A 13,934-nucleotide genomic window follows, 5' to 3' on the forward strand; every position below is an offset into this window, starting at 1 on the left:
TGGCTACCAAACCAAAGAAAACTCTTATTAGGTTGACTACCTAACCAAACTAAGTCAACAAGGTTGACTACCAAACCAAAGAAACTTTTATTAGACACATGCCTAATACTTCTTCAATGAGATGGACATTATCACAAAGGTTGTCATAGTATATTGATCTATAATCCCAACCACGAGCAAAGAAAGAAAACGAAAGGTAAATAAGTTTGCATTCACACAAAAGAACATGAGATCTCAATGTCGGTATTGTAGCAGTTATTTCAATTATTACTTACCATCAAACCAACACGTTTATCTGTTTTTTCAAATAATATGTGCTTTGACAGAAAATCATATGAAGTGAAGCTCTGCTAATCAAGCAACTGTATTTAGTTTAGGACGGATATGTGATACAGCACTCAATCGTTTCATCTACTATATATGCTCTTCAACTTAAATCAGAACAAGTTACAAGAAAAAGGCAAAGGAAAATCAAACAGCCCAACAGCTAAATATATGATTGCACAAAATATATATTGCAAAAATTAGGCTGACTGATAGAAAGCTCAACTTTCTTGAATGTGGACAAAAGAGCTTGCCACTTTCCACTTGTGACTATACAGTGAAGCAGGGGACAATTTCTATTGGCATGAAAATCATTATGATCCTGTATATGTAATATCATTGATAAAGCACAATGTGAAATTTCACCTTTTCCAGTAGGATTTCAAAAACTAACTGCTTTGATTCGACATTCAAATTATGAAAACTAATTGCTTTCGCTCCATAATACTTGAAGAGAATTGTGCAAAACGAAAATATTGGACCAAAAAAATCATCTTTTTTTGTACCTATTGAACAGTTAGGTTAGGTGCACTCTGTTGGTCAAGGTAGAGATTCCAAAGGTCAATAGCTAAAAAAAGAAATTGATTATAAATGGGAAAAAAAATTGCATACTCAAATGCTATGGACGGAATAAGAAAAACAGGACAGAAACAAATCACACGGAACCACGAAGAAATTCAAGAGGAAAATCCACTTGTATAAAAATGTACCAAGGAGGAAACCCAGAAATAACAGAAGTTGGAGAAAGCTTACCAGAAAGGGAAAAAGGGAGCAAATCGTAGCATCAGCAACGGCAGAACAAAGAGAAAAGCAACCAAACGCCCACGGGTTTCTATGCAGAATATGAATGGAAATTTGAATATTGACCAAAGATCTTGGTCTTTTTTCTCTCAACGTACAAGTTCACTTCTTCCGACTTCTATGCATAGAGTACAACATATTTTTGCATGGAATGTTCATCGTCCCTCGTTCCACTTATCACTTTACTAGTTTCTCGGCGTATGTCGATTCATGTAGTACATAAATTTTTAAAATAATATGATAATTTTTATAATTAAAAACTTGAGTAAATGATTGTACCTGAAAGAATAAAGTACAAATTCAAGCTCATTGAAATTTGCAAGCTAGTATAAGTCTTCTCGTAGAGACGCGAACTCTGTTTCTCTCTCGGCGCATGTTAACTAAACGTGCGCATCCATGGGGAAGAGAACTCGGATTCCTACTCAGAAGATGATTGAAGCAAGGGAATCATATAGACAAGCAACAAATCGGACGAAGAAGCGAGGAAATCAAGTAAATAAGGAAGTAATGGAGAATTGCAGTAACAGTCAAAACCTAAAAATAGCAACCAAGGAAGTTGAAATTGAGCAAGTTCGAGGCAAGGAGAAGGGAGATAATCAACAAGAAACGACATGCAGAGTTGAATTACCATCACAATTGGAGATTGATTCAGTAATTGAAGCAATTTCCAATGGAACAGTAATGGAGGAGAAAATTGAAGCTAGGGGAAAAGTGGAAAAATTGAAAAGGGTTGTGCAGGAATGGGAGGAAGGAATACAACAATCTGAGAAAAACCATGTGCGAAACAACACTGGCAGGATATCATGGGCAGATGAAGCTGAAGAAGAAATAGAAACTAGGGCTAAGAAATCAATTTGGGAAAACTTTGATATCACAAAAGTTGTGAATGTTGGCTTCAACTTGGAGTATGTGAATCCAAGTAAGCATGGAGAAACAACAATTTGTGAGATCGAACTGGAGGATATTACTTCTGAAATTGATTTCTAGAAAAATACCATTGTCTGTTATGTGCTGGGAGCACACCATCCTTTCATTGTGCTTACCAGTTACATACAAAGACAGTGCGGTAAACATGGCATCAACAAGGTCTCAATGCTGAAAAATGGGATAGTTTTGGTGAGGTTTGACAATGTGATTGGGAAAGATAAAGTGCTGTAGGGAGGGATATATCATTCTGACAATAAGCCATTTATTGTCAAGGAATGGCATAATGATATGGAGTTTACCGGGGAGGAACTCTATACTGTCCCAATTTGGGTGAAACTACCTGGATTGGGTTTCAAGTATTGGGGACCTAATGGGCTTAGCAAGATAGGAAACATGATTGGCAAGCCTCTTATGGTGTACAGGAATACAGAGAACAAGATAGGTGTCAACTTTGCTAGACTCCTTATTGAGGTAGATGTGGATTCTCTCATGCCTGACAAAGTGAGATTCGAGAATGAAAAAGGTGATTTGACTGTACAGAGAATCCAATATGACCGGAAGCCAGTTCTATGTAAATATTGTCACAAGTATGGTCACTCAGAGGAAGATTGTAGAAGGAAGAAGCAAACAGCCCCTCCAAAGCAACAAACTGTTGAGCCAGAAGGAAAAGACACAAACAAAGAGAAGGAAGAGAACAAAGCAGAAGCAGTAACAAAAGTTAGAAATCACAAAGCCAGTAGAGGAGAAGGAGCCAACAAAAACTATAGAAGGAAAGATGAATGCAGAAGGATGGGTGACACCTCATAACACAAGGAAGTCTCCTAAGGAACAAATACAACATTCTTCAGCAGGACACAACACATTCAGTGTGCTAAGTGAGAGCAGTACAAGTAGACAATCACAAAACAGACAAGTCTCAAATGGGGGAGGCACTGTCCTATCTCCAAAAGGTCATGGATAGCATGCTAAGCTGGAATGTTAGGCGCTTAAATGCTCCTAACAAACAAAAGGAGGTAAAACTCCTATGAAATAATGAAAATATAGGTTTAGTGAACTTACTAGAGACTAAGGTAAAAACTGGTGTCACACCTCCTTTTTCCGCCCCCGCGAGGGTACAAGGGAGTTTTTTTTCAATTAAAGGACAATCGAAACGGGATTTATTTATTTATTTCAGAGTCGCCACTTGGGAGATTTAGGGTGTCCCAAGTCACCAATTTTAATCCCGAGTCGAGGAAAAGAATGACTCCATATTACAGTCTGCGCACCAGAAATCCGGATAAGGAATTCTGTTAACCTGGGAGAAGGTGTTAGGCATTCCCGAGTCCCGTGGTTCTAGCACGGTCGCTCAACTATCATATTTGGATTGATTATCTGATTCAATACATGTTGAACCTATGTGCAGATTTTAACTTTTAACCGCTTTTATCATTTACTGTTATTTTTATCAAGAATTGCAACATCGTGGAAACACATCTCGAACCACGTCACATCAATGCACCCGTGGTTGTTGGCATATTTCAACCCTGTTGAGATTTAGATTTGGGTCACATAAATATGCACCCGAGTTAAGGAAAATAAATTATTAAAGGCGCACCTAAAGCAACTAGCGTATTGTTATTTTGTGGAAGGCCATAACATTCGCTAAATGGCTCGTCCCGAATTCTAAGTATTTTATATAAACATTTAGAGGGCCCCGCAGCTTGTGCATTTTTATTGATCGAGGCTCGTCTCATCCATTATTTTAAAAATTGCAACGTCATGAAAGCGCATCCCGAACCACGTCACAATCAATGTACACGTGATTAGAGCTACATTTCGACTCCGTTGAGATTTGGATTTGGGTCACATAAATGTGCACCCGTATTTAAGAAGGTAAGATTAATTAAATACGCGCCTAAAGAGACTATCGTGTTATTATTCTGGGAAGGCCGTGAGATTTGCTAAACGGCCCGCCCTGGAAACTAAGTGCTTTGATATATATATATTTAATGAGGGCCCCGCAGCTTGTGCATTTTTATTTGTCGAGGCTCATCTCGTCTTTATTTTAAAAGGATATCCTATAGTAGCTACGTTTCTAGTCGCATTTGTCTCTACTAATTGAAAGCAAAAATGATCCTACTTAATTACATGCTTGCAGGTTATTTATAGCGGGATTCCGAATGCTTTTACAAAATCAGAAACATGGCCACACCCACGGGCAACCGATCGAATCTTATGGGCCCAAACCCAGCTCCTGCGGGATTGGCCAGGCCTGGGCCACTGTTTTTCCGATGAGAGCCTGCATAGTCCGTTTTGACTTGGGCTCGACCTTCGTGAGGTTGAGACCGTAAACTTGTGTTCTTTGTTCTAAAGGTGTGGTTTATCAGTTATAACGAGGCAGTTTATCAAAAGGGAAGAAAATTAACTAATGATGGATAGTTTTCATGCATTAATGGACATGCTAATCACAAACATAGCTAATTTCTGAGCTACAGCCTACTACACTGTCAAATCTTTTATCTATCAGCCTACACACACAATAGGATATCAAGTTACCATACATTGACATTTACTATGTATGAGAGCTAACTCCAGTATCCAAGCAAAAAAAAATGTAAACTATTATACATCACATGATATTCAATATACAGGCTATGTATGAAAATAAACAATCTTCAACTCTTCTCTTGTATTCATGCTCAACTTTCAAGTTACATTGACAGTATTAGTCGTGTACCTGGTTTAGGAATTCAAAAGAAGAAGGAGAATGATCAGCCGAGTAGTATGCAACAACACAGCAACAGCAGGTAAACAGCAGTCAACAATCAACAACCACAACAATCAACAACAATGTCACCAATAGTCCACAAACAACCAACAGCAGTTCCAACAACGAGGAAACCCACAGGTGGTCGAGCACCAAGAAAACAAACCCAGACACAGAGTAGTAAAACAACCGAGAAAACCAGAATATTCAATGCAAAAGCAACAACAGTTCAATTAGAGTAACTGACTTGGCCAAGACAGCTTGACCAACTTAATCTCTTATGCAGTTTTCAGACAGTGTTTGGTTACAATGTTCTGAAATTTTCTTTCTGTTTTTCCTTTTCTGAAGACTAAAAAATGTCCAGCCCTTTCTTAGCTAAAAATAGCTCTATTTATAACCTGAAAGAGAACCCTAAGGTCTGCCTAGAATTTCACAGCCTAAGGTCTGCCCATCCCCTTCATTTCCCATGCCTAAGCATCTTCTCGATGCAAGTTATTTGGTTCCCCATGCCTGGCCCATTGCTCTAATCAAGATTCATGAGTTCATTTAAGTATTCATTTTAAAACTCCCATGCTCTTATGTTTTGTCCCCACTAATACTAGATTAATAGTATTTGATTAAACAATCTATAGCCCCCTTAATCCTGAGCACTTAACCAGTCTTTCCCCAACCAAAGTTACCCAACAGACCCTTGATCAATGCTGTTTTGCCCCACCCTTTCATTCTATTTGATCTGACAGTTATGACCCTTTGAGAACTAGTTCGAACCCCCCCCCCCACAGCTAACAAACCAACCTATAATCAGTCCAACACAACCATTCAACAAAATCAGCCAATAAGAGTTAGGTCGTTTGTTATTTAATACTGTGAAACTAATGACAAACATGTGTCAAGTCGACTTTGCGAGTTATAGCATATACTAATTAGTCGCTAATCAACTAAACTCAAAACAGAAACAAACTGAGTGATTCAGGCATTTTTTGGACAACAATGGAACTTTACGACACTTAATTATTTGACGACGTTACTCAGGTCGACTATACGAACTATCATACGTAACAATTAATCGACTAACAACATAGACTAAACAGGGCACCAATTTATTTCAAAACTCGGGACATTTAACATGTAGTTTACGAAACTTAACTAGTCGACAACATCAATCGAAGCGAATAGGCATCATATAACACTCAATTAACACTTAAGAAAAGAAATCGACCAAACAAAAGGGTCTTTGAAGATGGGGGAATTGACAGAAAATAATCAAAAGATTTAGAACAAATCTACGAACATATGCACAACACAAAAGGAAAGAAAAGAAGATTACACCGGGAACTTACCTCAACACGAACCAGGTTTGGTTTTTTAGGGTTCTTGAACTCAGATTTGGGGTTCGAAGAGTTCTGCTTATATTTGACCGGAACCAAAGCTGATTAGGGTATGAGGGATGTCAGGGGAGTGACTAGGGTGAATTTGGGACTCATCCGGTGACTTAGGGTTTCGGCTCGAACCTTCGAATGATTATTCGAGACGTTCCAGGAAGATTCGAGCCAAACCATTACCAGATCGGGGTTGAGGGTGGTCTTGTGTCTTAAGGGTGTTAGTATGGTGGTCATTGGCATTGTTGCCGTCGGGTTGAGGTGAAAGGGAAGCTATGGCGGCTGCTAGGGTTTGGGGGTATTTTGAGGTTCCGTTCTGAGAGACAGAGGAACAGGGTGGGGGATTGGATAGGGAGCGTGGGGTGTGATGGAGGGTTTATATACTGAAGGGGAAAATAGATCAGGGCCGTCGGATCGAGTTGGATCTATGGCCAGGATCTGTTTTGAAATGGGAAACGACGTCGTCTCTATTAAATGAGACTGGGTCAGTCTAAGGTTTAAACGGGTTGGGTGCTGGGGAATGCCATGGGATCATTGGATCAGATTGAACGGATGGATCAGATCAAACGCCTTTATACGGCGTCGTTTGGGGGGTGCCTGAGGCCTGGTTTGGACTGGGTCAGATGTAATTGGTTTTGGGACTCATTTTGGGGCCCAATCTGATTTTCCACAAGTTTTCCCCTTCTTCAATTACCAAAATTGAACTAAACTCCTAAATAAATTGTAAAAATTAAAAATACAATTACACACATATTGGTTAACACCTTATAATAATTAACACACAGTTTTAACATTAAATAAAAATCACTCAATGACAAAAACATATATTTTTGATTTTCTTTTTCTTTTGGAGTAACTTCCGTGAAGCAAAAAATTACGTGCTTATAGCTGCCCCTCTTTGCCCGAAGATACGAAGGGTTTTCGCGCAAAGATAAAGCGGGCGATTTTTGCTCGTCCGAGTACTCCGTGTGAAGCATTTAAAAAAAAAAAGATTTGACCGAAGTTTTGCTTCAGAGGTTTCCTACATATCCTGGGCTGAACAAGAATCATGTCAATGTAGTCCGGGAAGTTTTGGTAGCTGGGACTGCCGTGTAACTGTAATGTTACTGTTGTTGCATGCTGTTACATATGCTGCCGTATGCTGTTATCTCTTACCGATCTCCTTGTTACATTGTGCCAAAAGGAAAGAAAAACAAGAAGTTAGGCTAGACTATGGACCATAAGATCTCATCTATCTTCAACTTGTTCTCGTCGCCTTGCTTTCTTGTGAGCTTGCGTTTTCCTCCGATGCTTTTAATTTGTGAACTTGGGGATGACACTGGTCTTTTGCCTTTCTGAATGCCAGTTTTCATCATTTTGCTTGGTTCGCTGGGGACATGGCTTTCTTCATTAAGCTTTTCAGTGGTTCCTCTGGTGGTATGGCTCTCTTCAGATTTCATCATTAAGCTCATCAGATTTGCCATGATGGGCATGATTTAATGTTCACAAGCCGCTTCTTTCAAAACGCGTCCCTACGCGTCCTTTCTTCCTTTTGACATATGCACTTGAGTTTGCCACCTTCTGCTTTCTGGTGCTTGGGATTTTTATTGTTTCCTGCTGGGTACTCCTGTTGTAACCTTCTACCTTTCGGTGGGGTTACTGCTCTCAAAGCCTGAAATGTTTAAACTAAAACATGAAAAGTATTCCTCTCATTATACAGGTGGGCACCTATTTAAACTAAGACTGAAAAGTATTCCTCTCGATATATAGGTAGGTGCCTATTTAAACTAAGACTGAAAATTATTCCTCTCGTTATACAGGTGGGCGCCTATTTAAACTAAGACTGAAAATTATTCCTCTCGTTATACAGGTGGGCGCCTATTTAAACTAAGACTGAAAAGTATTCCTCTCGTTATACAGGTGGGCGCCTATTTAAACTAAGACTGAAAATTATTCCTCTCGTTATACAGGTGGGCGCCTATTTAAACTAAGACTGAAAAGTATTCCTCTTCGTTATACAGGTGGGCGCCTATTTAAACTAAGACTGAAAATTATTCCTCTCGTTATACAGGTGGGCGCCTATTTAAACTAAGACTGAAAATTATTCCTCTCGTTATACAGGTGGGCGCCTATTTAAACTAAGACTGAAAAGTATTCCTCTCGTTATACAGGTGGGCACCTATTTAAACTAAGACTGAAAATAATTCCTCTCGTTATACAGGTGGGTGCCTATTTAAACTAAGACTGAAAAGTATTCCTCTCGTTATACAGGTGGGCGCCTATTTAAACTAAGACTGAAAAGTATTCCTCTCGTTATACAGGTGGGCGCCTATTTAAACTAAGACTAAAAAGTATTCCTCTCGTTATATAGGTGGGCGCCTATTTAAACTAAGACTGAAAAGTATTCCTCTCGTTATACAGGTGGGCGCCTATTTAAACTAAGACTGAAAATTTAAACTAAGACATGAAAATTATTCCTCTCGTTATACAGGTGGGCGCCTATTTAAACTAAGACTGAAAATTATTCCTCTCGTTATACAGGTGGGCGCCTATTTAAACTAAGACTGAAAATTATTCCTCTCGTTATACAGGTGGGCGCCTATTTAAACTAAGACTGAAAATTATTCCTCTCGTTATACAGGTGGGCGCCTATTTAAACTAAGACTGAAAATTATTCCTCTCGTTATACAGGTGGGCGCCTATTTAAACTAAGACTGAAAAATATTCCTCTCGTTATACAGGTGGGCGCCTATTTAAACTAAGACATGAAAATATTCCTCTCGTTATACAGGTGGGCGCCTATTTAAACTAAGAAAGTATTTGAATTCGTTTCCTCGTTCCTCCGAGAAAATATTTGACAACGGCAAAAAATTTTCTGCCCCGATTTTGGCTATCTTTCTGGCATCGCGTTCTGCTGCCATCATTAACCTTTATTTTCCTGCAGCAGATAAAAGGATTTAGTTAGTTTTAATCATGGTGGGCAGCGGTGACCTTCCCGCTGGGGGATGATTTTTCCCTTTTCTTTTCCTCGCCCTGTGCTCCGACAACTAGTTGGTGGATGACGTTGCTTGCTGGGGGTGGTTTTCCAATTTATCCCCCTTTCATGCTTTCTCTTTGCAGAACACGTTGTGGGGAGTCCGCTTCGATCCCGACACCACTCCCTTTAGGAGTTTACTTTCTCCCAGAACTGCAAGGCATAGAATTGCATTGCCTGGGGATATCTTGCACCAGATTAATTTCCCTTTCTTGTGGCGTCTGACCACTTCGGATTCGGTCCCGGGATTTATCGACGTTCTGCGGGGAAACCTTCTCGGAACTTGGTCCACAAGTCATTCACCCGTCATTTTCCGCTCTCTTCACATCACCCTTAACTTTCTACACAATTCGTCCTTTGGTTTTGCAGCCAATGCCTTTTGTCTTATTGCCTCGGCTCTTGGCCTATCCCTTTCGTATTTTGCTTATGTACCCCTTCGGCCTCTGGTAGTAAACTTTGAAAAATCCTTTTCAAAACGAATTTTTAGAAAGAAAAATGAAAAAGATAGAAAAGGAGAAAAATCTTTCTGAACCAATACTTGGTGGAAAAAGGAAAAAAGAAGAACTTATCTGGATGACATGACTGGTTCTTGTGATCATGACGTGCACCATAGATTCCCGACCCAGTCTATTTGTATCAATCAACTTGCCTGATGGCCTTACTTGCTGGGGATAAATGAGTGTCCATTTCTTTGCGAACGTGGACCCTTTTGTCGATCTGTCTTGTCGCCTCATAGTGCCCTTCGAGGGGTTTTCACTAATGAGACTCTCTCTTTTCTCTCAGCTCCCGGCGCCTTATGGTGCCTGTGAAGGTTTTCACCGATAAGACTCTCTCGTTTCATATCTCTCATCTTTCATCGCCTTGTGGTGCCTGCGAAGGTTTTCACCGCCAAGACTCTCTCATTTTATTTCTTCAAAGGAGAATTGGAGTGCTGTCGATATGACCCTCTTTTCTGGAGATTCCTTTGGACTATCAATTCATTTCCAGTTTTATGATCCTCTTCTTTGCCGGGGATCAGTGTATTATTCTCGGCTTTGTTTGCCTGACTTGGCACCTCTTGGAGGTTGATCGGGAGGTCTTTTTTGGACATCGATATTGGTTTTGGTGTGGGGCTAAAAGGAAAGCTATCAAAAATTTGAAATAACTCTGACGGGTGAGCCACTTCAACTTTTGGAATCAAACCTTTGCTGGAACTTTAAAACATAACCTCTGCCCCAGTTTTCTTGCTTGGGGGATTTTATTTTTACACTATGTTGAGCTACGTGCGTTACGCACAACTGTGCTCACTATGCACACTTATGTACACTATGACCGAGCCGTGAGGCGCCTACGTATCCTCTTTGAGGAATCAGGTCAAACGTAGTTCCTAACGGTTTTGTGATTTTTATCTTTTCTCTTTTTTTTCCATTTTCTTTTACAATTTTTCTTTTTTCTTTCTCTTTTTTTTCTTTTTCATATCTTTTCCATTAGTGATTCCATAGGAGGGATATGAAAGAATAACTTAAGGCTCAAAAGGGGGAAACAAGGGTAAAAAGTGTTTGGATAGAAGAAAGAATTGCCTCAGTCATTTCATTATCCAATAAGTGCCAAATACAATCAAACGAACCAATGACTACCATAATCAAAGAAATTACGCATAATATCTTTTGACTACATCAGAATTGATAGCCATGTCGACACATCTCCCCTCGATATCCGTCAAACATAAAGCACCGTTGGACAACACTCTGGTCACGATATAAGGCCCTTGCCAGTTTGGGGCGAACTTGCCTTTTGCCTCGACCTGATGCGGGAGGATCCTCTTCAATACCTGCTGCCCTACTTCAAACTTCCTGGGGCGTACTTTCTTATTGTATGCCCTTGCCATTCTCTTCTGATACAGCTAACCATGGCACACTGCTGCCAATCTTTTATCGTCTATCAAGCTCAACTGCTCTAGTCGAGCTTTGACCCATTCATCATCATCAATTTCGGCTTCAGCGACAATCCGGAGGGACGGAATTTCGACCTCCGCTGGTATTACGGCCTCAGTTCCGTATACCAACAAATAAGGAGTTGCACCTATGGAAGTCAGGACGGTAGTGCGATAACCCAACAAAGCAAAGGGTAATCTCTCGTGCCATTGTCTAGACCCTTCCACCATCTTTCGCAGTATCTTCTTGATGTTTTTATTGGCTGCTTCGACCACTCCATTCGCCTTGGGGCGATATGGGGTGGAATTGCGGTGTGTAATCTTGAATTGTTGGTATACCTCTCTCATCAAGCTGCTGTTAAGATTTGCACCGTTGTCCGTAATGATCACTTTTGGGATCCCAAATCTGCAGATGATATGGGAGTGAACAAAATCCACCACTGCCTTTTTAGTTACCAACTTGAAGGTTTTAGCCTCGACCCATTTAGTGAAGTAGTCAATGGTTACCAGAATGAACCTATGGCCGTTAGATGCTGCCGGCTCGATAGGCCCAATGACATCCATGCCCCATGCAACAAATGGCCAGGGTTCTGACATTGCATGTAGCTCTGTTGGCGGAGAGTGAATCAGATCTCCATGTATCTGACACTGATGGAATTTCCTCACGAAAGTGATATAGTCATGCTCCATGGTAAGCCAATAATACCCTGCTCGAAGGATTTTCCTTGCCAATACATATTCGCTCATATGTGGCCCGCAAACTCCAGCATGTACCTCTGCCATAACCGTCGTGGCCTGACCGGCATCTATACATCTCAACAATCCCAAGTCCGGGGTTCTTCAGTACAAAACTCCTCCGCTGAGGAAGAAACCATTCGACAGACGCCGAAGGGCTCTTTTTGGTCTCCAGTGGCCTGTTCCGGATATATCCCCATTTTGAGGTACTCCTTGATATCATGAAACCAGGGCTCGCTATCTGCTTCCTCTTCTACCGCGTTGCAATAAGCGTGCTGATCATGAACCTGGATGTGCAGAGGGTCAACATACATTTTGTCAGGGTGGTGCAACATTGATGCTAAGGTGGCCAATGCATCCGCAACCTCGTTATGAACTCTCGGGATATGTTTGAATTTCACTGATCGAAATCGCTTGCTCAGATCGTGCAAACATTATCGATATGGTATGAGTTTCAAATCCCGTGTTTCCCATTCACCCTGAATCTGATGTACCAAGAGGTCCGAGTCTCCCAAGACCAAATCGTCTTGGACATCCATGTCTGCAGCCAATCGCAGACCTAGAATGCAAGCTTCATACTCGGCCATATTATTGGTGCAATAGAAGCGTAGTTGAGCCGTAACAAGATAATGGCGTCCTGTTTCAGAAGTGAGTACTGCTCTTATTCCAACCCCTTTCGCGTTCGCGGCTCCATCGAAGAAAAGCTTCCAACCCGGTTCCTCGGGTAACTCCAGCTCACTTGTATGCATCACTTCTTTGTCGGGAAAATACGTTCTTAAAGGCTCATATTTTTCATCAACGGGATTCTCTGCCAAATGGTCGGCCAGCGCTTGGGCTTTCATGGCTGTGCTCGTCACATAGACGATATCAAACTCTGTGACCAGAATTTGCCATTTTGCCAACCTCCCTGTGGGCATAGGTTTCTGAAAGATATACTTCAATGGGTCCAAATGGGATATGAGATAAGTAGTATACGAGGACATGTAGTGCTTCAACTTCTGAGCTACCCAAGTTAAGGCGCAGCGTGTTTTCTCGAGTTGAGTGTACTTGACCTCATATACTGTAAATTTCTTGCTAAGATAGTAAATGGCCTGCTCCTTCCTTCCTGTGTCATCGTGTTCCCCCAGTACACAACCAAATGAATTTTCCAGGACCGTCAGATAAAGAATTAAGGGTTTCCCTGGCTTAGGCAGAACCAACACGAGTGAATTAGACAGTTACCCTTTGATTTGGTCGAAAGCCTCCTGACATTCTGCCGTCCAGCTTACCGCAACATCTTTTTTCAGCAGCCAAAATATGGGTTCACAAGTTGCCGTGAGTTGAGCGATGAATCTGCTGATGTAGTTGAGTCTCCCCATCAGGTTCATTACCTCTGTTTTGTTCTTTGGCGGTGGCAACTCGGATGGATTTGATCTTGGATGGGTCCAACTCAATACCCCGTCGATTGACGAAGAATCCTAACAGCTTTCCTGATGGAACCCCGAATGCGCATTTGGCCGGGTTGAGCTTGATATCATACCTTCAGAGTCTTTGGAAGAATCTCCTTAGGTCTGCTACATGGTCTTCCTGACGCCAAGACTTTATGATCACATCATCTACGTACACCTCAATTTCTTTGTGTATCATGTCGTGAAACACAGTAGTCATTGCTCGCGTGTACGTTGCCCCGGCATTCTTCAGTCCGAACGGCATTATCCGATAGCAGTAAGTTCCCCATGGCGGGATAAATGCTGTCTTTTTCGCATCCTCCTCGTCCATTAGGATCTGATGATACCCCGCATAGCAATCCACAAAGGATCCGATCTTGCGCCCAACGCAATTATCGATCAGGATATGGATGTTGGGCAATGGAAAATTGTCCTTGGGACTTGCTTTGTTGAGATTGCGGTAGTCGACGCACACCTTGATTTTCCCATCCTTCTTTGGAACAGGTACCACATTGGCCAACCACTCGGGATATCGAGTGACCCGAATGACCTTCGCCTGCAGCTGGTTAATCACCTCTTCTTTGATCTTTACACTCATTTCTGTTTTAAATTTCCTTAGCTTTTGCTTGGCCGAAGGGTATGCTGGGTCAGTGGGCAATTTGTGAACCAC

General features: G+C 41.2%; 1 protein-coding gene across 1 annotated transcript; it reads left to right on the forward strand.

The window, feature by feature from the left end:
- Nucleotides 1-2,340: 2,340 nt before the first annotated feature.
- On the forward strand, nt 2,341-2,859 carry LOC138868710 (uncharacterized). The gene has a single exon (XM_070146277.1). The coding sequence runs from the start codon at nt 2,341-2,343 to the stop codon at nt 2,857-2,859; it is 519 nt and encodes a 172-aa protein (XP_070002378.1).
- The last annotated feature ends 11,075 nt before the right edge of the window (nt 2,860-13,934 follow it).

This window comes from Nicotiana sylvestris, chromosome 1 (genome assembly GCF_000393655.2).
Source record: "Nicotiana sylvestris chromosome 1, ASM39365v2, whole genome shotgun sequence".
Taxonomy (NCBI): Eukaryota; Viridiplantae; Streptophyta; class Magnoliopsida; order Solanales; family Solanaceae; genus Nicotiana; species Nicotiana sylvestris.